The sequence below is a fragment of the Pongo abelii genome, chromosome 2 (assembly GCF_028885655.2).
Source record: "Pongo abelii isolate AG06213 chromosome 2, NHGRI_mPonAbe1-v2.0_pri, whole genome shotgun sequence".
NCBI classification, from domain to species: domain Eukaryota; kingdom Metazoa; phylum Chordata; class Mammalia; order Primates; family Hominidae; genus Pongo; species Pongo abelii.
This window is the reverse complement of record NC_085928.1, coordinates 177,164,683-177,192,345: the sequence shown is the minus strand read 5'-3', so window position 1 is coordinate 177,192,345 and position 27,663 is coordinate 177,164,683. Positions and strand designations below refer to the sequence as shown.

At 37.6% G+C, this 27,663-nt stretch overlaps 1 protein-coding gene across 4 annotated transcripts in view; it reads left to right on the top strand.

Moving 5' to 3' along the window:
- ZBBX (zinc finger B-box domain containing) overlaps window positions 1–20,141 on the top strand; it is a 141,049-nt gene extending 120,908 nt beyond the window's left edge. For 2 of the 4 annotated variants that reach the window (XM_054552945.2, XM_054552944.2), the window contains 2 exons: window positions 12,254–12,392; window positions 13,982–14,272. In XM_054552945.2, coding sequence (XP_054408920.2) covers window positions 12,254–12,392; window positions 13,982–14,108 — 266 coding nt within the window. In that variant the 3' untranslated portion in view covers window positions 14,109–14,272. Of the gene's footprint in view, window positions 1–2,669; window positions 2,759–12,253; window positions 12,393–13,981; window positions 14,273–19,931 lie in introns of those variants that run through there. The other 2 variants (XM_054552947.2, XM_054552946.2) reach the window with 2 other exon arrangements.
- Window positions 20,142–27,663: the final 7,522 nt, after the last annotated feature.

Genomic DNA, 27,663 nt, shown 5'->3' with positions numbered 1-27,663 from the left:
GTCCAACAATGATAGACTGGATTAAGAAAATGTGGCACATATACACCATGGAATACTATGCAGCCATAAAGAATGATGAGTTCATGTCCTTTGTAGGGACATGGATGAAATTGGAAATCATCATTCTCAGTAAACTATCGCAAGGACAAAAAACCAAACACCGCATGTTCTCACTCATAGATGGGAATTGAACAGTGAGAACACATGGACACAGGAAGGGGAACATCACACTCTGGGGACTGTTGTGGGGTGGGGGGAGTGGGGAGGGATAGCATTAGGAGATATACCTAATGCTAAATGACGAGTTAATGGGTGCAGCACACCGGCATGGCACATGTATACATATGTAACTAACCTGCACATTGTGCACATGTACCCTAAAACTTAAAGTATAATAATAATAATAAAAAAAAGTCATTCTCTAAAGATGTTGTAACTTTTTCTTTGACATTTTTTGGTAGTTTTCTGTTTCGATATAAGTTAAAACAGAAAATTTGCAAAATACAAGTATAGTACAAAGAACTCCTCCCCCAAATACACTCTACCCGGTTCACTAGCTATGTTTTGTCCTATTTGCATACACACACGTGTGCATACACATGCACATACACACCTCCTTTTGTACCTCCTTTTGTTCTGAACAGTGAGAGGAAGTTAAAAACATTGTAACACTTTACAAAAAAATATGTCAGTGTGCATGTCCCAGAAAAACTGCTTTCTCTTATATAACCATAGCACAATGATCAAAATCAGGAAGCTCACATTACAAGATACAATGTGATTTTCTAATCCACAGGGCATATTTAATTTTTTAAAATTACCCCATTGATGTTTGTTACAGTTTGTTTTTTTTTCTGGTATAGGATCCAATCCAGGAACAGGTGACCATTTAATTAGTTTTCCTTTGATGCCTGGCGTGTTGTTGCTTGATCTTTGAGATTAATTTTTCTCTTTTCAAAAAGTTTGCTTTCATTACTTCTTTTGTAGCCAAAGGACTTGTGGAAAATCTTATGGTCCTGATCTATGTTTTCTACCAAATTTTATTTTTTTATTTTTTTTCAGCCGTTACATGCTAAAGATTCTAGTTTGTTTATGTATCTAGTTGTGTCATTTCTTTGGATTTCACTTGCCTATGCTTATTGTGAGTGGCTTTGTTCCTATCTTCCATCTTTTCTGATATAGTGAAACTAAATTCTTCCTGAAATTCTCTTCACTCTTACTGAGCTCTATCAGTCTTTTCTGTGGAGCTACTGTTTGCGGGTTCTGTATTGTACTCTTCTGTATCCTGCTAGCTCCAAGGCATGGGAAGGAGGATAGGACTGGGGAGCTCAGCTTTCTCTGTTGAAAGATCTGGGCTTGCTTGTCTTTTTCTGGATTTTATTAAATGCCAAATTTCTATCGACCTGGTTTCCTGTGTTCTGTCTCTGTGGGGAAACCTTCAGATTTGCAATTTTCTTGTCTCTGCTAAGATTTTCAGGTAGGTGATTAGCGGCTTTAATAAGGATTTCAGATGTCTCCTCCTTACTTCTTTTCACCTACTTTTCTCCCTGTTGACATGGTATTGGTGAGACTTGCCTGTTCTTTTTATGACTGTCTCTTTCCTATTCTTCATTTGGTGTCTGTGTGTTGGGCACACACTGTGTATTGGAATAACACCCAGCCACACCTCAATAAATTTTATTTATTTGGTTGACTCTTCTCAAAGTTATTTTGTCAATTGTATCCCTTTGTTTAGCTCCTTTTATGATTTCATTTTTATTATTCTGCTTTTTCTATTTATTTAATAGGGGTTAGAGAAAAAAGTCAATAATTCATATTTACCCATCATTCATTTACCTTGCTTGAATTATTAAAAATCAAACATAAATCTTCCTAGAGATAATTCTTACATTACAAGCCAATTCTGAAATAAAGTATGTGAAGTCTGAACTGGATCTAAAAGGAAAACCATACAGTTTTTAATTTTAAAAAGAGCTTTGTAATTTTAAAAATTGATACATTTTATTATTTACAAATGAAATGCAATAGTGTACAAACACTAGTCTTTTTTTCAACCATTCCAGCTTTTCCATTTTTAAAAATTATCTTTGTTCCTATGTGCTTCAGTTTTTTTCCTCTGTCACTTATTTTTTCATACACTAACATCAGTATTTTCACTAGAACACATAACTTTTTATATACAAAAGCAAGCACACACTTGGTAGCCTGTGAACTGCCAGGGCTTTGCTGGTGGTCCAGCAGGAGAAGGCAACCACTTTCACACTTAGCTCAGACATGGATTTTTTTTGTTGTTGTTGGGAAGATTGGCTTTGTATCAGTGCACCGTTCATGAATAGGGTCACTCTGAGAAAGGAAGAGGATGACATATCAGGCTAATCAACCCAACAGTCAGTGAGGTGACAAGTGCTACAATGACATAAGGCTTCATTGTAGAAAATTTACTGACTCTGCACAAGGCCTTTTTACCCTGTTTTGCATCAATGGGCAGAAAAATTCCATTCACCTTTCACTACTCATGGTGCAGTCTGGAAAAACTTCATGAGATTTGCTCTCAGACATACACCTCCACACCACTGGATGCTTATACAAATGTAAATATGTTCAAATCTCTGTGAAAGCTGCATTATTGTGAACAGCAACCTCTCTGACTTGTTTTCTGCTATTTCTAGGATGCATCCACTTCTTCTTTCTAAGTTCTATGAAAAACAACCATGTTAAGGAGCTGGGAGAATAAGACAGAAAATAACTACATTAGGTAAACAGTTTCTGCTTTGATTCAAATTGCTGTGGCTGATATGAGACTGCCATTCTAGAAGTACCTGAGGAAGGTAGAGGTGTTTAAGGAAACAGTTTCTCCTTGGATTCTGATTGCTGTGGCTGATATCAGAGTGCCATTCTAGAAGTACCTAGGATGGACAGAGGTGTGTGTGTGTTGCAGGCACAACATCATGATGAATCAAGAGACAAGAGACAGAAAGCAGATTGGTTGATAACCAAGTTCCCCTGCCAGGGCATGTGGTTTGAAACGATACCACTGCTTACTAGCTTCATAATATTGGGCAAATTACTTCCTTAATCTGTCATTGCATCAGATTCTATATTGAAAGATGAGCATAATAATAGAACCTATCTAATAAAATTATCTGATCATTAATTAAAATTATATATATGAGATATTATATTTATGAAAACTTATATCTCTCTCCACACACACAATTAACAGTGCCTAGCACATAGTAAGTCCTCAAAAAACTGTTAAGTTATATAAGAAACTAATAGGTAGTGCTTTTGATACTGGAAAGGTTCCCCTGTTCCCCTCACAGGGCGTGCGATGGGGGTGTGGCTCACTTCTTCAGTACTCCACTGCTCAAACCTCTAGGAAGCATACAGACAGCCCGATTGTGGGGCTCCGACTCCACGAGAGTGTCTAGGGGTGAATGTTTACAGATGCTAAGGCCCTAGTGGGTATGTGTTACAGGGTGCCCTCTTAGTTTGCCATCTATAGGTGGCTTGTGTTAACCAGCTCGATTAGACCCTCTACTTTGTCACAAGGATGGAGGGCTTTCTGTATCCCAGGTTCTTGCCTTGGGGTACCAGAAGAATCGGATCACACGTGGTCTTGGAGAATGAGTGCAAAGTTTTATTGAGTAGAAGTAGCTCACCACCACTGGGGGAGCCAGAAGGGAGATGGTATTCCCTTGGAGTTGGGCCACTCAGCAGCCCCAGCTCTCCTCCAACTGCTCTGGCCAAACTCCACCCCATCCTGCTGGTCAGTGGCCTGCTGGTGTGCTGGTTTCTGTCAGGGTGCTCTTCTGCCAGTGTGCTGCCTCAACGTCCTCTCGCTATCCAGCTGCTTGTGTCTTTTTCCGCTGATGTACTCCTCTTGACATCTGGCTGCCTGTGTGTCTTTCCACTCGGGTCTCAGGTTTTTATAGGCCCAGAATGAGGGCATGGTGGGCCAGAGTGGTCTTGAAAAATGCAACATTTGGCCATGAAAGCAGGAGTGCCTGTCGTCACCTAGGTCCAAGGGAGTTGAGCCCTAGCCAGGGACCTGCCTTTCTCTACTCGGCACTTCCTTGACCCCTCCGGTATCATTCTCCCCTCTGAAGAAGTACATCTAACTACCTTTAGAATATGGACGATGACCTGCCTTTAGAATATGGACGATGACCTGTCTTAGCTGCTTCCTGCTGACAGGGGGCATTGTTCTGGGGAAAATGGCAGTCAGACTCCTAGAGGTCTGAGGGTTCCTAGACAAGGAGAGCCATCTTCCGAGGCTCCGGTTGACAATTTGGATTTTGATGGCTTCTAGGCTTGAGAGTAAAAAAAAAAAAAAGTTTTATAAGGTTAAGTATGCATGGGTTAAACATGTGTATTATACAAGGAAAGAATTTAGTGCCAGAGATTACAGAGATAAGAAGTGAAATATACTAACAACAACATTCAACCCTGAGCTGTTTCACCCTGGTGAAAGAAATTAAACGTTTTATGGGAGAGGTTAAACTTTAGAAGAGTAATAACTGTTCTTGCCGTATCTTTTAGATGTTAGCAGGCACATCCTGGGAATTTTGGGGTTTGTGGGCTTACATGGTGGTCATCAAAGCTTTTGCCTCTGTCCTGCATCTCCTCTCGCTTTTCTAGGCCTTCCTGTCTCTATTATAAAAGACTGAAGTGGCCACTTTCCGGAGGTCCTCTAATGTGCTATCTGGTCCCAGGGCCCACTTTTGCAACTTCCTCCTGATGTCAGGAGCTACCTGGCTAATACATTTATCCTTTAGGATTAGCTGTTCTCAACTGAATCAGGAGATAGAGGTGTGCTTTATCAAGGCTGCTCTTAGCCTTTCCAGGAAGGCAGTGGGATTTTCACCAAATCCTTAGTTGATCATGGACAACTTAATATAATTGAGAGGCTTAGTCTTAGTCCTACATAAGCCCTCCATTATGCACACCTGAAATTGTCTCCTTTTCCAGTCTTCCATCTCGTCATTGGGATCCCATTTAGGGTTATTTACTGGTATTGCTTCTCTTCCAGTTGGATAATATTCACCCCCTTTTCTGATGCTATATATGAAAGAAAGCTCATCCCCAAATCTCTCTGCTGCTGACAGAGCAGCCTGCTTCTGTGTGTCCATTGGGGTTTGATTCAAAAGTAACATAACATCTCTCCAGGAGAGTTCAAATATTTGGGTATAATTCTGGAAAGCCTCTATTTATCTATCAGGGTCATCTGAAAACTTGCCAAGATCCCCCTTAATTTGCTTTAAGTCCTATAGGGAGAAGGGGACCTGGACCTTACTAGGCCCAATTTTACTGGGCATTTGTTGGAGAGTTAAGAGGGAGACGGGAGTTTGTCTAGAGCAAAGATTTTTAGGAGGGGGCAGGTGGGAAGCTCAAGCTGTATAGGGTGGTCTGGGTGGACCCCTAGTAACAGTGTCAGAGGTAGCTGGATCCTCTGCTGGTGTTGCCCCTGGGACTCATATCTTTAATTGTTTGAGCTTGCCTCTTGCAACCTTCCCTGAGATGGCAAACAGGAGGGCAATCCTACACTGTCAGCAAAGGTCTGGATTGCCTTGCAAGCTATAGAAAGCCTACACTTACGGGGCCTCAGACCATCTGTCCTCACGTCTGTAGAAAAGTTCCAAATGCCAGATGGTATAGAAATGAATGGTTCCTTCCTGAGGCCAAGCCACTCTTTCCTGTAAATCATAATTTGGCCAAACCCTTTTGCAGAGGGCTAAGAGGCACTTTTCCTCCAGATTTTGAGGCTCAAAGCAGTCCCAGTGGTTCAGAATACACTCCAGAGGAGTATAAGCTGGGGGTGGTGAGAATAACTGGTTGTCCATTCTGAAAGACAGTGAATAGAGGTGTCCCTCATACTCTTTCTTCTTTCAACAAAGACTCAGAAAGTGGATGTCCTCGTTTCACTCTCCACTGCTTATCCCTGAGCCCCGATGACCTTGGCAGGTGCCGGCCATGGATACTGATGCAGTATGTACCCACGAATCAGGGAAAACCTGGAGAATAGGAATTAACCACCCTCACCTTTGCCCCCGTTTCTCCTGCTTTCAGCAAACCTTGAGTTTCCTGAACCTGTTTATGCCATGAAGCATCACCTCCTTCCGTGAGGTGGGGGGTTTAGTTGGCAGGAATTGGTTCTGCCCATTTACATTATACCTGTTGACTGGCTTCAAATCCTTCAGACCTTGTTTATCTTTCTAGGGCCTCAGCCTGAAGCTTGGAGTCCATTTCGGGACTGAAAAGGTATTTTAGAGGCTGTTGATATCTGTTTAGAGTGTCTCAAATGTGCCCTGTCAAATTTGCAGTTATCAGTCAGCAGGGGCCATTACTCTGTTAACTTCCCTATTAGAAACAGAGTTGGTGGGGGACGCCTCTCACTTAGAAAAGGAAAAAAAAAAAAAAACAGTTTAAGAGGAAAAAGGGGAAGATTCTGGGGGAAGAACCCCTTGCTTTGTACAACTGGACCCCTCTAATCCTTATATTTTTACCGGATTTCAGACTAGGCTGAATTCCTTGGCCAGGGAAAGAAAGGTTCCATTAGCACGGTGGGTGAGAAGCACCCATCCGTTGACCCTGTGGGGTCATGGCTACCGTTGCAGCTTTGTCCCACACTCACTCATGGCTGTTGGGCTTGGCCTTTGCCTGCTGCTGGCATGCCTAGGCACCCAAGCTGGGAGGGGAAATGGTAAGAAGAGGTGCCCTGAGCCGTGTGTGCCTGCAGCTGTTAAGGTGGAGGCATACATGGCACCTCTAGGAAAAATTGATCTGATTTGCACCTTTGGCAGCTGAACCTAATGCTCATTTTACTTAGTAACATTGCCATAGCCTGTAGCAAAACTCTTAACATTATAAAGAAAGAGATAAGAGCCATTTCAAACCATATGAGAGAGAAAAGATACGAAGTCTGGGGAGTTTGACTGGCTGGTAAGGGCAGAGTTTTGAAGGGAAACAGAGCTTCTTACCCACAGGAAAGAGAGAGAAGTGGGAGGTTTTGGAAGAGAGGTAGACCGACAGTTTCACATTCATTCACACTCATCTTCCAGGATCCTAGCAGAGCTCCCATTTGAAATGGGAAAAGTTCCCTAGTCCCCCTTGCAGGGCATGCAATGAGGGTGTGGCTTGCTTCTTCAGTGCCCCACTGCTCTAACCTCTAGGGGAGCATACAGATAGGCTTCAATCTTATGGCAGTGTCTAGGGGTGAATGTTTACAGCTCTTGAAACCCCAGTGGGCATGTATTACAGGGTGATCTTTTAGTTTACCCTCTGTAGGTGGCTTGTGTTAACCAGCTCAATTAGACCCTCTAGCTTGTCACAAGGACAGAGGACTTTCTGTATCCCGGTTTCTTGCCTTGGTATACCAGAAGAATTGGATCACACGTGGTCTTTGAGAATGAGTGCAAAGTTTTATTGAGTGGAAGTAGATCTCCGCTGATGGGGAAGCGAGAAGGGAGATGGTTTTCCCCTACAGTTGGGCTGCTCGGCAGCCCCAGCTCTCCTCCGACTGCCCTAGCCAAACTCCGCCTCAACCCGCTGGTTGATGGGCTGCCAGTGTGCCAGAGTCTTTGTCACTGTGCTCTTTTGCCAGCATGACCCCTTGACGTCCTCTTGCTGTCCAACCACTTGTGCCTTCTTCTGCTGATGTGCTCCTCTCGACATCTGGCCACCTGTGTGTCTGCCTGCTAGTGTCTCAGGTTTTTATAGGCCCAGGATGGGGGTGTGGTGGGCCAGGGTGATCTTGGAAAATGCAACATTTGTGCACAAAAGCAGGAGTGCCTGTCCTCACCTCAGTCTGTGGTGTGGAGCCTTAGCCAGGGACCTGCTTTTCTCTATCCAGCACTTCCCTGCTGTACTTCCGTATCACTTCCTTGCTGTACTTCTGTATCACTTCCTACATACAGTAAGATGTTCTTGGTAAACCCAATTTTTAATAAACTCTAAAAGCTGTTTCCATTCTAGAACTAGTTATCATCTGTACTGCTTTGAGGATTATAGTTAGCTGTAGTTCATGTTACTTACTATTCCTTCCACAAATAGCTTTATATAAATAACATTATAACCACTTCCTTAATGAGCTTAACATATTGGTATAACTTATAAAGACACTTTGTCAGTTTTTGGATGTTGCTGTAGCCTGAAGAAATTTAGGAAATATGCATTGTGAAAAAGTATTAGTAATAATGCACTTTAAGGCATTTACTTCTTCAATAGTTAAAAATGATTTATTTGTTTCAAACTCAATTCTGATTTGTGGTTTGAGAATCTTCATGGTCTTTAAGTTCCCACAACAATCTTGTGTTTGTATGACTTCACAGGTAATTAACTGAGCCAAGTAAAATAGATGAAAGCACTTTTTCTTATATAAGAAATAATAAAAATGCACCAGATACTAGACAATAGGCCATACTGTCAGTGAAATAAAACAGTGAGGCAGTGGCTTTCTAAGTAACTGGAGTCTCTGTTCACAGGTTGACCATTAAGTAATGTATTAAACTGTAAAAGTGCTAATCTAATCAGGATTTATAGTTCACAAATTAACTAGATAACCCTTGAAAAGGCAGCCAAATTGCAAAGAGATAGAATGACGGTCTTTTTGCTTTAGTGTGTCTTTGAATTGCAGAAAACAAATTGGGTGCACATAGAAGTGAAAACATATTTAAAAGTTAATAAAAGGAATATGACACCATTTAATCAGTAATAATAATTACTGGTTGCTTTTATATGTGATGTTGCTCCATTTGATCTTAACAGCTATTTGGTGAAGTAGATGGGGCAGATGCTACTCTTAATTTCCTTTCTTCATATTCAATAACTGAGGCTCTGGGCAATGCAGTAATTGCCCATGGTCTCCCCGAAATGTATAGCAGAAGCAAGGCACAACCCCAGGCAAAGCTACTCCCACATTTCTTTGTGTTGCCACTGTATAACAATGCCACATAAATAATTTGAAACCTTTACTTCATATCTATTTTGTGATCACTTGTATTAGTCAGTTCTCACACAGCTATAAGAAATACCTGAGATTGGGTAACTTATAAAAAAAAAAAAGATGTTTAATTGGCTCAGTTCTGCAGAGTGTACAGGAAGCATGGCGGGGGAGGCATCAGGAAACTTATAATCATGGCAGAAGGAGAAGCAGGCACATCTTCACATGGCCAGAGCAGGATGAAGGGGTGGGTGAGAGGTGCTACATACTTTTAAACAACCAGATCTCATGAGAACTCTCTATCACGAGAACAGCAAGGAGGAAATCTTCTCCCATGATCATGTCACCATGCATCAGACCACTCCTCCAACATTGGGGATTATAATTTGACATGAGATTTGGGTGGGGACACAAATCCAAACCATATCACCACTTAAGAAGGGGAGGGTGTGGGCAGAGTGAAGGTAAAGGGATGCAAGCATGGAGAGAATAGGAAAAGGAGAAATAAACAAGACATAGTGCAGAGGGGAGAGAAGATGGAAAGAATAAAAATTAAGGAGGCTGAAGTGTTAGAAATAAGTTAGAAATAGGGCTCTGTCACCCAGGCTGGAGTGTAGTGGTGCGATCTCGGCTCACTGCAAGCTCCACCTCCCGGGTCCGCTACCATGCCTGGCTAATTTTTTGTATTTTTAGTAGAGACAGGGTTTCACTGTGTTAGCCAGGATGGTCTCGATCTCCTGACCTTGTGATCTGCCCGCCTCGGCCTCCCAAAGTGCTGGGATTACAGGCGTGAGCCACCGCGCCCAGCCCACACTGTCTTTAATGTTAGGATGTAGATATGTAGCTATTCTAGAGAGTCTTTTAGAGTTGTTGTTTTTGTTCCTTATTGGGAAATAGCCTCTCTGATTGGTTCTCGTTCTTTGAAGTTTTTATATTTCTTTCTTTAGTGTTTTATTTCATTTATTTAAGTGCTTATTTATCTATGGAATATAGTTTTATGTATGTGTTTTAAATGACTTCAGTTTAGAAATGCACCTTAGAACTCTATATTTTATCCATTTTTTTCTCCTTAGTCTAATTGTTATTGTTTTTAAAGAGATTCCTCAATGATCAGAGAAGGTCTTCTTACTCCAGGGATAGAAAAGGTTTAACTACAATTTATTTCTCAACAATCAACTGACTTGCCACTTGTAAATTTTCTAATATAAATGTTAATCCTGTCTTACCTGGTCCTGTATTAGAAAAATTAGCAGACAGATTTTTGTACAATTGACCTTTTGAGTTTAACACTAACCTACAATAGGGTTGTTATAAGCAGTTTTATTTTTCTCTGCCTTGATTTTTCTGTTACCTCAAATCAAGTGGTATTACCTTTGTTCCTGTTAACTTTACAGGTATTCTGAAATATAATTTTGAGAATATATAGTTCTAGAAAAATAGACTCATTCTATTTGCACAACTTGAATTAGCTTTATGCTCATTCAATTAGCTCAAATGCGTAATAGAGTTTGGAGATCTCACCTGGTGGTATTCTTTAGATCAAAGCGTTGCTATTGGGTTTTAGTACTATAATTCTACCAATTCCAAATCCTGAATTTACTGCTTTCTTGTGTGAGCATTCCCTTTCATTAGGGCATGCAAAGGTGCCTTGGGTCTTCTTTTACCATATGGAAAAATAGGAGAGAAGATAATAGCTTAAAGCTAAAGAATTAGATTCTGGAACAGAGTGATTTACAATATTGGTGAGCTACCAGAGATCAGTTCTAGTTTCAGCTCTTCCACTATATGGCCGTGTGACTTTCAGCAAGTTATTAGTTCTCCATGGGCCCCCAATTGTCTGATCTCTAAGTGAAGATGGAAGTAATTAGGAGGTTTAAAAAATTTTAACTAAAAATCTTTTGTCTTTTTCAAAATTAGTCTTATATAGAGCCCCTAAATTTAGATCAGGTAAAATCCTGATTGCTGAGGATATGGTGGGAGCAGGAACCAAATCCTAAGCTTATTGAATATACCCATGCATCATGATTTCAAAGTCACTGGGCTGAACAATTTTAGGGACACTTCCATGTGTAAATTTATTCAGGTCTATTTTTCAGTGGGAATAATCTGATTTACTTTCAGTAGGGAAATCTCTATTGCTCAAAAATGTCAAGTTGATACCACCAAAAAAATAAAATAATAAAATAAAAGTTAAGTCCACTGTAGAACACATGTATGTTGATGTTTGGTTCTTGTGACCAGGAGGATATTTATTTGGTCCTCTCATAAAAGTAAAGGGCTTTGGGAGGCCGAAGTGGGAGGATCACGAGGTCAGGAGTTCGAGAGCAGCCTGACAACATGGAGAAACCCCGTCTCTACTAAAAATACAAAATTAGCTGGGTGTGGTGGCACATGCCTGGAATCCCAGCTACTCGGGAGGCTGAGGCAAGAGAATCATTTGAACCCAGGAGGCAGAGGTTGCAGTGAGCCAAGATCACACCATTGCATTCCAGCCTGGGCAACAAGAGAGAAATTCTGTCTCAAAACAAACAAAAAAAAAAAAATGAAGGGAAGAATAGCAACCAGTAATTTTGACAGTTTCAAAAGTCATCATAGTATAACTTTATGTATAAGTTAGATGACTCATTACAATTTCAGGAGTGAAAAAAGAAGCCATTATAGCCTTTCTAATACACAATAATATTTAGTTACATAGTTGAATTTTTGGTAGTTTATATGAAGATATATTTGCCTAAAGATTTTGTTTATTTAACTTGCAGTATTTGTCCTTAGCCAGGGTAAATCATAAGCCAGCTTCATGAAAAGAAAAATTTAAGGCTTCTCTGCTTTCAAATATGAACAGTTATTACCTACTCAAACAAAGCAAGGAAGTCAAAAAAGAAAGAGCAACTTTGCCAAGGCTAATCTTTCCCTTAGACTGTGTGGGAGTAAAGCTTTTATTTCTTATAAGAAAAAAGATAATAGAATGTCCAACAGGTTGAGTGGCTGCAAAATATTCCAGCTTTAAAAGGGGGTCACTTGATTTTTTTTTTTTTGAAATTTTATGAGGTCTCAGGACATTTGACACATGTTGTAAATGTAATGTATATTTACAAATCAATATGATAAAAATGACTTGCTACCCATGCCCCAATTTGGAATCTCAAATCAAACGTACCCCACAAACATTAGAAAATTGAGGAATAATTAAAAATCTATGCTGACCTTCTTTGTATTGCCTGTAATTTACTCCGGGTAAACATTCAGCGCCATATGCTGTATATTTGTTTCTTGAATTTATGTTTTGACAATGCATGAAATAAAATATTTCAGATACTTCAGAAAAGCTTTACAGCTTAACCTCAGAAGAGTTCCCAGATTTCAGCAGCCAATCACTGAATATAAGTCAGACTTCCACAGATTTCCTTAAGACCTCACATGTGAGGGGTCCCTGTGGAGTTGAGGAATTGAGGTAAGTTAAGCCTGCAGTTTATATATTAATATAGTATGTAGTAAAATTTTGACAAGCTCCAACTAGTTATCTTTATTATATATAGAAAGATTATCCTCATGTGTGTACTTTATATGATCATTCTTTATAGAATGTTTGGGTCCTTTGCTGATCTATTATCAAGATTTAGTAAAAGGCTTATAAAGTTGTTACTTTAATGTGAAGAGATCATTCTCTAATGTACAATATGTATCATAAAAATGAAAAGATATTTGGAATGTAATAATCCTTCCACATTTCTTATTATATTGAAAAGTAATTGCCTTACTTGAATTAATTAACCTAATAAATGTCAATACTTTGTATTAATAGAATCCTACCCAATGTGAATAAGGTTTTTAGAATCAAATAGTAAGTTTCTTTCTTGAAATCAAGTCTAGATAATTAACAATAATGTATTTTAATTTGTATCATATCATTCTTTCCTCACATAAAATACATTTAGGGATGGTCAGATCAGCTTATAAGGAATGTAGGTTATACTAGTAAATGTTTCAGAAAAGTAGTCTATTGTTTCAGTCTATTATTGACACACTGCAATTCCTTGAAGAAGGAGCAGGATTTCCTCTAGAAAGACTAAAATAAGTATAAAATAAGTTATTTGTATTGTAAATTTCTTTGATTGAAATTTATTTGAAATCTGATACTGCAGTAAAAAGGGAATCAAGAGTTTCTTATTCTTTCTGGAGGAGGAAATCATTGAGTTGTTGTTCTTGGTTTTTGCATTTCTTTCTCTTTTAAAAAAATTTTTTAAGACAGGGTATCAACATGTTGCCTAGGCAGGTCTCAAACTCCTGGGCTCAGGCTATCCTCCTGCTTCAGCCACTTAAACAGCTGAGACTACTCAGGCCACTGCACTCAGCCTGGATTTTTGCATTTCTGTTATCATTTATATTTGTTTAAAGGATCAATATAAGATTGATATTTTCTTCCCTTAGATATATCATTAAAAACAAACTACACCTGCAAGTATTCTCATCATTCATAAAACAAAATGACGTTCAATGCTAAAAATATAAGGGGACCTTACTAACAGAATAAGGTGCCCCCTGCTGCCACCAGTAAAATGCAACAAAATAAAATAACAAACAAATGTTGTCATTAATTTTTGCTTCAGCATATCTTGACTGGCTATCTACATAGTCCTAATTTACAGTACACAAAAGAGGTGATTTATCTGGCAGTCTATTCACTGGGATTCTATTAAACAGCCAATGTGATGATGAATGTTCTTAATGATGACCCTGAGGCTCTGCAGGTTTCTAAAGTGCCTCTGAATCATCAACAAAAGACACAATCAGAGACCATAAAGTCTCTCCTTGATTCCACTGTGGCTTTATTTCTTGGGAGAGGGAGAATGATGAGAATTCCTCATTAAAAGGAGGCTTGGTATATTGGGCACATTGAAAATTATGGCCCCAGTCTGTTACAGCCCCCTCACATCTGCTTGCCTCCAGCAACTCCAACGTATGTAGTATTGATCAGAAGATAAATGAAGAGTTGAAACCTGGTTCTGTATATTGTGTATTGATCTTGTTATGTATTTTCAGCTGTTCTGGAAGAGATACCAAAATTCAGTCTTTGCTGTCACTTTCTGAGAGCAGTACGGATGAGGAGGAGGAAGATTTTCTCAACAAGCAACATGTCATCACACTACCATGGTCAAAGAGTACTTAAAGATTATTTGTTCATTACTGTTTCAATTTTGCACCCAGAGTAAAGCAAACAACTGAGAAAAGTAACCAAGTGATTACCTGTCCAAGTGCTGGAGATTTTGATTATTAATGTCTTTGATGTTTCAAGGCTACAAACTAATAAAAGTAAAATTATAAGTTCAAGGACTTACTCTTCCAATGATATAAGTCAACCACTAATCTATATTGCAGATTATGTTAGTAAAATATGGTGAATTTGAAGAAATAACTGTTATAACTGTGTCTATAAAACCTACTGTAGGGCAGAACATGATTATATTTCATTGTCCAATTATATTTTAAATAATTATGTCATCAACAAGAGTGTGCATTTCACAGCCAACTCACACTAGTCAGTATCATCAACTGAACCTATAATTACACTGTTTATTTTCTGGTTTTTGACATCTATAGAAGTTCTGGTATCTTCAAAAGTTTGCAATAAAAGAAAAAAAGAGGACCAAAAATAAAATGGATGTGAAACTTTTCATACTCTGCTCTAGCAAAACACAGTAAAGACCTCTAAGCATCTTTTTTTAAGAAGGTCAATGTAGTGATTAGCTTTATGTGGAAATGTGAGTGGTCTACAATACCCAAATGATATGGGTTGCCTGTGTCCCCATCCAGATCTCATCTTGAATTGTAGTTTCTATAATCTCCAGGTGTCCTGGGAGGGACCTGGTGGGAAGTAATTGAATCATGGGGGCAGTTACCCCTATGCTGTTGTTCTCATGATAGTGAGTTCTCATGTGATCTGATGGTTTTATAAGGGGCTGTCCCCCCTTTTGCTCAGGACTTCTCTTTGCTGCTGCCACTTGAAGAAGAACGTGTTTGCTTCCCCTTTCACCATGATTTCCTGAGGCCTCCCCCACCATGCTGAACTGTGAGTCGATTAAACCTCTTTCCTTTATAAATTACCCAGTCTTGAATATGTCTTTATTAGCAACGTGAGAACAGACTAATACACCATATACTTTGTCAGACCTTATAATTGATTCATGAATAACACAGGGACTTGGGGCACCATCCCTTTGCACAGCCAAAAATCTGTGTATTACTTTTCACTCCCCTCAAATGTAACTAATAGCCTATGGTTGACTGGAAGCCTTACCTATAATATAAATAGTCAACACATATTTTGTATGTTATATGTATTATATACTGTATTCTTACAATAAAGTAAGTCAGAGAAAAGAAAATGTTACTAAGAAAATCATAAGGGAGAGGAAATATATTTAATATTCATTATGTAGAAATTGGTTATTATAAAATCTTCACCATTGTCTTTATATTGAGCAGGCTAAGAAGGGCGAGAAAAAAAGGATATGAGTTTTGTGTCTTGGGAGTGACAGAGGCAGAAGAAAATCCATGTATAAGTGGGCCCTCACAGTTCAAACCTATGTTTTTCAAAGGTCAATTATATTCTAGATGTTTCTGTGCGAGTATTTTTTAGATTAGATTAACATTTAAATAAGTAGACATTGAGTAAAGCAAATTAGTTTACATAATGTGGGTGGGCCTCGTGAAATCAGTTTAAAGGCCTTAAGAAAAATAAAATAGCTGAGATCCTCCAAGGTAGAGGGAATTCTTTCTTCAGAGTGACTTCAGTCTTGAGCTGCAGTATCATATCTTCCCTGGGTCTCCAGCCTGCAGGCCAGCCCTGTGGATTTTAGACTTGCTAATCCCACAATTGCATGAGGCAATTCTTGAAAATCTCTCTTTTTCTACAGAAAGATCAATTGATAGATAAGTAGATAGATAGATAGATAGATAGAGATCTATAGATATAGATGTGTATAGACACACACATTTTATTTGTTCTATTTCTCTGGAGAACCCAATACAGCCAGTTTGAAGAACTGTTGTGATAGTCAAAAGAAAGAAGACAAAGGGAAGTATTTTGCTGGTGTTGAGTAGTTGTAGATTTTGATATTGGTGGGAGTCCATGGTTATTTATAATCTTATAACTCGAGGCTTAAGAAAGAGGAGAAAACATGGGATGATAATTTTGTGGTCATCGCTTTGTGACATTTTAGGACAGTTTCCCCTTATGGAGTTTGTTGACTTAACAGAAAAATATCCCTGAAAGTTGGCCACCCTCTGACAACAATGTAGCCATGACTCCAGACTCAAATTCTTTTGTCTTCTCTATGAGTCTGGGTAGTAACTTCTTATACAAGACTGATGGTTGTTCAGTGTAAATTTACCTTTGATACTTTTTCTGTGGCATTAATAAACTGTACTAAATTCACGCACATCGTCTACTGACAGAATAGAAAATTATGAAGAAGAGACCTATAGCCATTTCCATGTCTTCTAATATAAAAATGCATTCTATTGAAACTGATTAACAAACGTGGACAATAAGCAATCAAGAAAGCAAGTAATATTATCAGAATAAAATGTTGCAAAAGATATAATTTTTAAAAGAGTATGACTCCTCCACAATTTTTACTGCCCTCTTAACACGTCCTCTGTCACAATCCCATAGACAGACAACAGTGAGTCACCAATGAATCTTCATCATTTGTGTCCAAAGCCCTTTTGGCATCTTGTCCTGACACTACTGGCTTTCTGAATTTTAGTATCTATAGTTAAAATGGGGATTACTGTTTGTCTTTTAACATAGAAAAAATATATGTACATATTTTAGCATATCTGCTCAGGTTTAATGTTTCATGACTCTTTCTCCCCTCCTTTGCTCTAAGACGTCTTCCTTTTCCCTTCTAATGAAGAAACAAATTGTTCCTCTGGGTGTGATTTATACCAGTGCTTCTCTCAGATAAAAGGAATGTGGTGTTGTCCTATTCTTGTTAGGGAAGGATTGGACCACTACTGTTTTCTCTTGTGTATTCAGCCATAGCTTGCGTCTTTTGTGAGCTAGCTCAGAAGATCATTTTATATGATGCTGCTATCTTTTACAATATAAGAATTTTGAAATAAATATTAAGCTGATAATTAATTGTCATCAGTACATCTCTGGACAAATCTGAGATAAAAAATTTGTCATTTGACTTCCAATATGACATTGAAATTAAACATGAGGGTCCTCTGTGGCAGCGTAGACCAGACCCCCTTCTGCCTTTATTTGCTTCCAATAACCACAGATGTAGAAAGTTCTTTAATTTCATTGCCATTAGTCTAATGAGGAAATAAAAACTAAGTAAAATTAGAGCCTTTGCATGAAGCAGCTTCAATGTGTTCTCTCATTTTAAAGCTCATGCTTAAAATTGCTGCTACAGGCCTGATTCTAACTATGGAACTGAGAGAGTTCAGATATTCCACAAGAACCTCAGCCATATTACTAATAGTGGAGTCAGTACAGTGTGCCTTTAACCACTATTGGATAAATGACCACCTGATTTTACATGCTTGTTGAAATTTGTAGTTTATACTCAGACTTGTCTAGTGCTGTAATAGTCATATGAAATTCTATAATTTTACAGCTCTGGACATGCACATGCTGCAGACAAATTAACATTAAATTTTATTTAATAGTTTTAGTATGTTTTATATCCATTGAAGTAATTCATATCTCGTGTACGCTGAGTATGTCACATAACACAGACCAGTGGTGTCTGTTACCTTTAAGATCACTTAATGCTGGGCATTATATGTGAGGTGCACAGAAAATATTTCTTGAAAAAAATAAATGTTATGAAATGGCTTCTCGGCTATTTCAAATAATATCTTGATTCAGAAAAAAGCAATTCTCTCTGTCCCTTTATTCAGTTTTTGAAAAGATCTTGAGCAATGCTCATCTTATCCTTGTTTTGGCACATGCTATTTCTCATCTCTTGAGTCTCAAAATGTATCTTCTCAAAGAGGATTTATCTAATCTCGATCCAAATTAATTCCTTTTGTCCCTTTTTTCTTCATTCTTTCTCGTTGCATCCTGCTTTTTGCTTCATACAACTTATAATTATTAATGTACAAAAGTGATTTTTGAAGGTATGCCTCTTAACTAGACGATACATTTCAGCAGAGCACAGATCATGTTCACATTGATTGCCACAGAACTCAGCCTCCAGCAGATGCCTCGCTCAGAATGGGAGGTCATTAGTAGGGGAAGGAATAAATAAGTGAACATGCAGCATCCAATTTAGAAGCCCTGTCAGTCCCTACATTTTCCCAAAGGAAGATGATATATGTAGTGAGAAAAACAGGGTATATATTCACATTATCAGATTACACTACTTACTAACTGGAAAATGACTAATATGAATGTATTTCTTAATTATAAAATGGAGAAAAAGATACTGACTTTCCCTAGCTCAAAGGAACGTTGTTGAAAATAGAATGAAGTAATGAATTCAAAAACACTTTTGCAACTGGAAAGTGCTTTGCTATGCTTATTATCATCACTTTTTATGAGCTTATGCTATAATCTTTGAATATACAGACAAACTAATGTTGGATAAATAAATGAATTTAGGTGCAAGTTGACATAAGTGATCCACAAAAATCATTCAATATAAAAGTACAGAATGCTTGCAGTGAGATGGATAATTAGATTGAATGATGTAAAAAGCCGGTGTTTATGTTAAAAGCTAGATATATAAATTAATTTTTAAAAAATATTTCTGAAACATTGTCCCATTTGTTTATAGCTTTCTTCTATTCTGTGTAAATTCAAAGCTGTTTTAAATACTAAAATTTTACCAGCATTTTATGAACACCTTGTGCATCATTCTTTCAGACAGGAGAAATTTTAAAAACGTATATACTATTTATGCCTCCTAAAATACATTATTATAGGATATTCTGTTTCATCATAATTTTCACCCCTGGTTATTTATTACTAGCCACATTTGCATGAAAACAATGTTTATTTCCTCAGAGTTCATCTGTGCCTGTAGTTTATCCCCTACCTAAAGACATAATTCTTTGTTAGTGACACCATGATTGTTTGTTGGGTAAATGATTATGATGTTGCAAACAGGATTATGAGTTTAGCTGGGGAATAACCAGCAGGCATAGATGAACTCTAAAGAAATAAAGATCCTCCTATTTTAATGCAAATGTCTACTATAGTTAAGCAAAAGGAGATGATATTTTTAATGTTCTCCATAAGGTGACAGTTACGTTTAAAATGAAAAGAATTGATTGATGGGTTTTATTTCTTCAAATGTATAGTAACAGTTATGAAAACATAGTTCTGAAAAGACTATCTATATGCTCTTACTTCTGCCAGAAGGAATCAATATGTGTATTGCTTTCTATCCAGAAGAATATATATATATATATATTCACATTTTTATCCAGAAAAATTATATATATCTACACATTCTAGTTACAAATGCTTTTAAAGATTTCCAGGGGGAAAATAGACTTCATCCATATTTTATAATTAATTAAACCTTATATACTTAAATATGAAATAAGTCTTTTAGAGTAAATTGTTATATAATTTCACATTTTTTTACATAGTCAAATTTTTATAGGATAACATTTTGTTGTTATTCATTCTAGTGATGAGTATTCTTAAGCAGCTTCTGGAGGTGCAGGCAGGAAATGAGCAGATGCACATTTTATTTTAAAAATATTTACCACAGTTACTTTCTCCTCTGACCTTCTATGTCATAGCCCTATAAGAATACCTTGTAGGTTAGGCTACTGGATAAGTTAGGATTTGTGTTGTTTTAATTGTGTATTCCAAGAAACACTAAAGAGCAGTGAAATTTAAAAAGTATATTTCTCTGGTAAGGAAATTAAGTCTGGTAGTAGACAGTCATGGACTACTACTATGTTATTTCAACCTTCAAGATTACCTCACTGTAAATTTGTTTTGTTGGTTATTTTTTAGCCATCACAATGAGTTCCAGGCATCAAGAAGGAAGAAGTGGGAAGAGTAAAATGGACATCTCCTAGCTGAGGTAGCTTTCTTTAAACAACACTTCTTGCATCTTATTGGCTAGAACTTAGCTATGTCTAGATGCAAGGGAATTTGAAAATGTGGTTGATTAAGTGGACACATTGGTTCTTAGAATAAAATTGGCATTATATTCCTAGAGAAGATGAGGAAAGTGGATACCGAAGGCAACTGGCATCTTTGTCACAGTCTCTACTGTTATCCTTATTACTGATCAATAGCTACTTGTTTCCAGTATACAAGAATTTTCCATTAATGTGGTTTGAATTATGTGGTAAAACCAATTCTTTGGAGATTTAAATAAGTCACATTTAAGAGACGCTATTATACTTAAATCACCCAGTTTCTTATATAATCAATTCCTCTTTTTTAGTCTTTTTATGTCTTTACGAAAGCATCTTTTAGTTATACAAACAGAGACCTCCTCATTATTCAGCTTCAAGTTTTCACCTTAGGACTTCTCAAAACACATTCCACATCTCTTTAAAGCTCAGTCTTTGGGCTAAGGCCCAATCCAATATGCTTTTGCAAAGACTTTCAATGCACTGTGTAAAAAAAATGGTATGATACAACATGTTTATTTCAAATGAGTGTTCCAATATTAGGGTATTTTATAACCTGTGATGGAAATTTTCACAAAAATACATAGAGAACAAATATAAAATAATACATTTTATAGGAATGTTAAATATTAGTACAGTAGAGCCAGGAATTACAGATGGTCTCAGAGATAAAGCCTCACTATTCTGTTCCCGTAAAGCAGTATTTAAATCTTTTAGACTCTGTGTGTAAAATGAGAGATTAATTGCTTTCCAAGTGAATTCTAGGGACACTTACGGTTTCCTGATTAGGGAAAGGAGCATGAAGAAAGACTGAATTGCTGAACAAAAGCATGAATGCCTGGATATATTTTATATAAAGGGATTCTTTATAAGACAGAAGAAAGAATTCTACCATAACAGTTTGGGATCTGTGGCCTAAAGCCCTAGGAAGTCTCTGGGCCCCCTTCCCAGGCTGATATCCTGGAATTTATGTTGTCACAGGATTGTTGAGATATGTGATTGGATATACATCCTTTTGCTGTAAAACCAGACTCCAGAGAGCCACACAGAGAAGATAACCTCTTCACAATTCATTAAAACTGTTCCAGGAAATAACCCAAATTTAGATAGCTGTCTATATTTCTAACTGACTTCTATTTAGATATTTGTTTCTTCAAGTACAGATACCCACTCAAGATACTTAAAGGGGGGTTATTGTAGTGAGAAGTAAAATTGTATAGAAACCTCAGAAGAGGAACCATGGAAGAGCTGGCCTCAAGGGGAAATAAGGGTTTCTGGGACCTGGGGCAGCTTTTAAGGATGGCTGTTGATGATCGTGGGTGCTTTTCTTGGCTCACTGGCTCTATTTCTTTTTCTACTAGCTGGCTTCTTATGCTCATTTCTACCTTTTGCTCACTCCTGAGCCATTCATCTGGTTTCATTCAGGTCTCTAACTCTATCTCGGATCCTTCCTCTCAGCTTTACTCTGACAGATATTTAAGTCCCCTGAGTTTGTTTTTTAATTCTATATTTAATTCTAGAAGCTGGATTGTTCTAGTTCATGTTTTTGAGCCAAGCAATGTGGTAGCCTAAGGAGGGCCCAGAGTTGGTTCAGTTCCAAACAATTGTTGTCAGGTCATGGTGAGGGAAGGGGAAGAGAGAAGGATGAGTAATTTGTGTTATTGAAACATGGCCTCATCAGGCCCAAGGTTACGACTTAAGGCAGTTTTTTTTTTTTTTTTTTTTTTTTAATATTGCAGTGGGTCTGGCATGCCATAGGCTCCTCTGAAAGATTCTCAGGGAAGGGACTCAAAGGAGGGTTTATAGGGCAGAGTGCTAAGCATTAAGGTGGATGTGAGGAAAGGGACATTAAGGAAAAAGAGTATTAAAGGCTTTCATTTTATAAAAGGGGAAAGGTGAAAATTCAGGACCACTCTGGCTGTATGGTAACCATTCAGGTCATACCTCTAGTCCCAAACCAGCATCAACCCAACAGGGTAGTGTTCCCACTAGACTTCTTCAAGGACATTCTTTCACATGTAATTTGGGTGTAATTCTCACTTTATCCTCAAAGAGTCATTGGTGGACATGAATAGCCTGGAGCTTTATTCTGATTTTGTTCTCTAAGTTATCATCATAGACACTTCTTAATTTCCAAGGACTGGTCTATTTAACAAGCTCTGAAGTGAAATTTTACACCTAATTCCCCTCTAGGCAAAGCGTTCTATGAGAGTCCTAAGAGACTTCCAGAAGTGGCATTACAGATGTGGCAGGTGCTTTTTCTCAACTTGTCTGACATCCAGGGCCAGATGATTCTGATGGGAGCTCAAGTCTGTCTCACACAAATTCCCCTTTATTGGCCCTTGAAATGGACCCATTTTCTTCTTTATGGAGGAGGAACTAAATCCAACATATGCTTGTGATTAAAATAAGTGATAATGATAATAGAACTTTCACCAAGGATGTGCCTCTTCCTGCTATCAGATACATGCCAAGGTGAAAACGAGCCATTTATCTGCAAATAAACATTGCACTAGGAGTAAATGGTTTATTTTCCAAGTTGGAAACAATTATTCTTTGACAGCGTTGCTCTCCTCTTAAGATTTTAGGTTTATTATAACATCATTAAAAACACATTTACTTGGTATTAGTGAAACACAGTTCATTACGCTGTTATGTAAAAGACAATTTTGACATAAAGTTAATAAAAAAGCAGTCTCAATTTATTTTTTCATATTTCTAAAAAGTATGTCCCATCTTTTCATGAATTAAAGTATCTGGCTCACTGAGACTTCTTTGAGTAAATGGAATTTTATTTTCTTCCTCTACAAACAAGAATGATAGACTACAATCATATCAAATGACCAATTTTTCATTGTATGGTATTTTCTTCTCTGGAATGTAGAAGTAAAAATACTTCAGTTTCTGATTAGATTTAGAGAAATTATTCTATTTCATTTTGTACCGGTTAATATAAATGCTACCTCAGAAGAATGAAAGTGTATTTCCGTTTTCTTTATGGAATCCCAACTGTACAAAGTTTAAATTCAGGTTAAATATGTAATTTCTTGGAATGAATACCTCTTAAAATACCCAATACAGATTTGGGAAAACTTGTTTGAAAAGGAGGCAGAATTCCAATCTCTTGCTTAACCCAAAAAGTCCCTCTTAGTAAGGAGACAGCATACTGTCATGTCTTTCACGGCAAAATAGATTTCTTTGAATAGTATCTTTAGTTTTTCCTCTCACAAATATTTTTGCTCCCTTCATTAGTAAAATTTCTCAAAAGAAAGTCTATACATACTTTGATTTTTTTCACTGGCTGTGTTCTATTTGACCCATTCAAATTAGGCTCTTGTTCCCACTGTTTGATTGCAATGATCTTGTCAACAATGGCCTTCATATTTCTCAGAGGTCATCTTAGTCAGGGTCTCTGCATTATTTAAAGTGGTCGACCAGTCTGTTGTCCTTAAAATTGTGCTTCACATATTCTTAAGGACACCACACTCTCATTATTTTGCTTTTATTTCACTGACTGCTCCTTTTCAGTGTTGTCTGAAATTTCTTCTCCTTTTGTACAGCCTCTGACTGTTGCTATGCTCAGGGAAGAGTCTTTGTCCTCTTAGAGACTGACAATCTCTCTAGCTGATTCTGTCAAACCTCTAATGCATAATTTCACCTTAAACATCACCACTTAACACTTAACTCCAGATTAGTGTACTGACATACCCAAAACAGAACCGTAAATTTTCATTGGCAAACTGGCTTTTCCTTTAGTCTTCTCCATTTTATAATTGACAACACTATTTACCTAATTGCTCAGGCCAAAGACTCTAGGAGTTTCCTTTGAATCCTCTTTTTCTTCACAGGCCCATATACATTTTGCAGTGAGTCTCGTTAACTCTATTTTAAAATACATGTGAAATATTGGCTCTTCTAACCAACTCCACCACTCCCACCTGGCCTGATTCATTCTTCTCACACTGATCCAAAATCTCCACTTCATAAAACAGAATTATCTTTTATAAATGAAGATAAGATCATATTCCACCATGGTGCAAACTCCTCCACTGGCCTTGCATTACAATTAGAACTAATGCCTACTTTTTCCCAATCGCTACCAAAGCTCACTTGGTCAGGTCACTGCCTAACTCTAGGGCCTCATAACTTGCCCCTCTTTCTTGAGCTCACCCTGCTCTGAGCACCATTGCCTGCTTGCTGTTGTTTGGACTCAAGGTAGTTCTAGCTTCAGGACCTTTACCCTGACTCCCTTCTTTAGCACTCTCCCCTAGATTCTTGAATGAATGTCCCTTTATATTATTCTTGTCTCATCTTAAATATTTCTCAAAGAAGTCTTTACTGGCCACTGTATATAAAGGAGACATACTGTTTCACTCTCTCCTCTTACATCTTTTTTTACAATATTACTACAGAAAGTATTTGTTCACCTTTTTACTAGTGCCTTCCATTATTGGAATATGTTTCCTGATGGCATACGTTGTCTCATTAATAACTATGTCACTAGTGGGTGTTTTGTACAGAGAAGGTATTTATTGAATATCAACTTAATAAAGAAATGTTGTTTTTCTTTGCAAAGATTTAGAGAGGGCAGCTGCTAGACAAGGTTTTCTGTAGTAACTTCCATATCATATGTTGAGCACCTACAATATGTTGTAAGCATTTCTCATGTGCCTCACAATAATTTCATATGGTAGATACTGTTTATTAGTCCCCGTTTTACATATGAGAAAACTGAGGCACTAAATGTTTAAATAATATGCCCAAGGTTAGTGAGCAGTAAGTGGGGATGCTGCATTACAAATATAGGCATTCAAATTCCAGATTTCATACTTGCCAACATAAGCAATAATTTCCACTTCAATGAATGTTTAAAAGATAGCTTACTATTGATTTATAGAAAATATATAAACTTTAGGTGCTTGAACTGAACTTAGGGTTTTCTTTGTAAAATTTCTGAATATGGCCTTATTACAGGTGAGTCATGGTTTAATTCTTTAAAATATGTTTCCTTGAAAAACATTGTATAAATACATCCCCTGCATTGTCCTCAACCCAGTAGATATTCAATAGGTCTTGACTGAATAAAATATCAAAAGCAAAACCTAAGCATGTGGTAATGTTTATACTTTTATTATTACAGTGGTCATTTTTCTTCCAAAGGTAGAAGATGTAATTTTGTTGATGGATGGGAGGTGGTGGTGAGAAAGCTAAAGCCAGCATGCGGCCTTTCTATCCTTGACTGTAGGCTCAGGTAGCACTTGGATCATCATATTTCCGAAGTATGCCTACTCACAAAATAATTCTATGAGATACTTTATTTATATCAATAGTCAGTGTCATCCACCTAATAAACATTTTTGACAATTCATTATGTGTTAGGTCCTGAGGCAGACTTTGGGGCATAAATGAATAAAATATGAATTCTGCCTCAAGCAATTTATGGTCTGATAGAGACAATAGAGACAAAAATAATTGCACAGATGAATGCAGATAGACCTCATCTCTGTGAGATTTGTATTAAGGAAAGCTTCACAGAAGAAGTGATGTTTAATTTGGGTCTTAAGAATGAGTTAAATTTTGTCCTCTCAATTGGGATAGATGGGTGGGGAATGAAAATCACTCCTGAAAAAACTTATGTAGCAGAAATAGCTCAAATGAAGAGGGCATCCATTGTCTTTGGGGGCTTCTCATTAATAAGTTCATTAATGATCATTTAGTTTTATGATTAGGCAATTTGTAAACTGAAGACGAAAGATACTGAATTCATGCATAATTCCACTGCTAAGTTTATCTCAAGGTTTTCCATCAGGGATTAGCAGATCCTTCTAACCTCTAGGGATTTACCATTCTGTTCTATAGGAGCAGGAAGCAGCATAGTCTATTTTTTCAAGTTGTACATTAGATAGTGTTAACAGGGTGGAAAAAGAGCAAGCGAGAGTTCCACTGACTCATGGGAGCAAGCTGAAGCCAGCCCCATGTTGTTCAAACAATGATGAACTTCTTCAACTTCTCAAATTCCTGGAAAAGCAATCACGAGGAACTCACAGCAAAATGAATGATGGGGTCATGGGCCGTCTTTCTTTTTGATATTTTGGAAGATAGGAAGGATTATCTAAACAGTTTCAGAAATATTTAACTACTGTATTGTCAAATGCAGCTTAGAATTCAACACAGATAAATACTTTATGTCAATGCTTTTCAAACTACACAAAGGATTAGTGGTTCCAAGAAGCCCCCTAGGAGTGGAGGGCATCAGGGAATGCAAACGCATTGTGGGACCACAACTATTCAAGTTTTGGTCACAGAAACTACTTCTATCTCTTTCCTGTCATTCTTTTGTGTGAGATTTTGTCCATCAAAGATATTTCATCTGAAATGTTTAAATAGCACTGTTCTAAGTCCACTATAATGAGAAATGAGTCTTTCTTGAAACTGCTATTTTAATTGAGTGGAATACTACCGTGCACATGTTTAGTGCGGCATAATGCACAAATGCAGAAAATGGACTGCAGAGCACTTTGTGGTGGAAAAACTCAGCTTGACTCAGAAGCTGACTCATTGTTCTGATGATGCACTTTTATCAATTTAAGAAGCACTTTAACTCTTCGGCCTCTGCTGAAAAGAAGTTTAAGAGGAAACACTTTAATATATGAAGTGACTCTACAACCTCTTTTTATCCACTTATAGTTATAGGAAGCTGAACAAATAAAAGCATTTTTAAGTCTTTTCATTTAAAAATACTCAGTATCAGAGGATTCTTTCTAGTTTTAGAGAGCATGTTTGAAGGTATTTTTGGGGTGAAACTGTAGAGATAAAGAGGGCCCAGAATCTAGACCTAAGATATATTCACTTGAGTGGGACTGGCACTGGGGCTCAGGGAAGGAGTCATTATCCAGCTATAGACAAGGAAATTGTTCTAGCCCTACAGGCAACACACTGAAAATGATGGTGAGCCCCTGCCATGTTCCTAATATTCAGGACGGCAAATAAAGTAAGATCAAGGCAGGACTACAGCAAGATAAGATCACGGGTATGTAGTCATCAAAACAGGTCTCAGAAATAATGGGATACATGTAGGCTTGGTCAGAGAACTGGGTAGAAATCCATTTCTTAGCTTGAGGTCTTTGGAGTATTGGGAAAAGGGGTCCCTGAAGAACTTTCAGGGGGTTTGTCAATCCTGTAAAATTGTAAACTTGCATAATTTTGTACGGTGGAAAGAGGCCATGCCTTTCTTCAGAGTTTTAAAGGTGACCACCTATGGAAATGTTTCAAAATTTTTTCATGAAACTAAAGGTTAGATTTGAGTAAGACCAAGATGGACTTGATGCTGAGATATCTGAATAGCAAATTTGCTTCCCAAGGAAGGATAAGAGAGATCCAGAATGTATGCAGGAATCAGCCTACCAGTAGAGTTAGCTGGCTCCTGCTTTGGGGAGAGGTAGAGGAAATCAGGTAAAATGTAATGCTTTGTCCTTCCTAAAGGCTTCTCTTCTTATTCAGAATTAGGGAAATTTGTAAGAAGTTTTACTCCCAGACTTACTAATGGGGTATCTGGATGCTTCCTTTCCACTAACACCATCTATAATAGTCTAGGTCTTGGATTC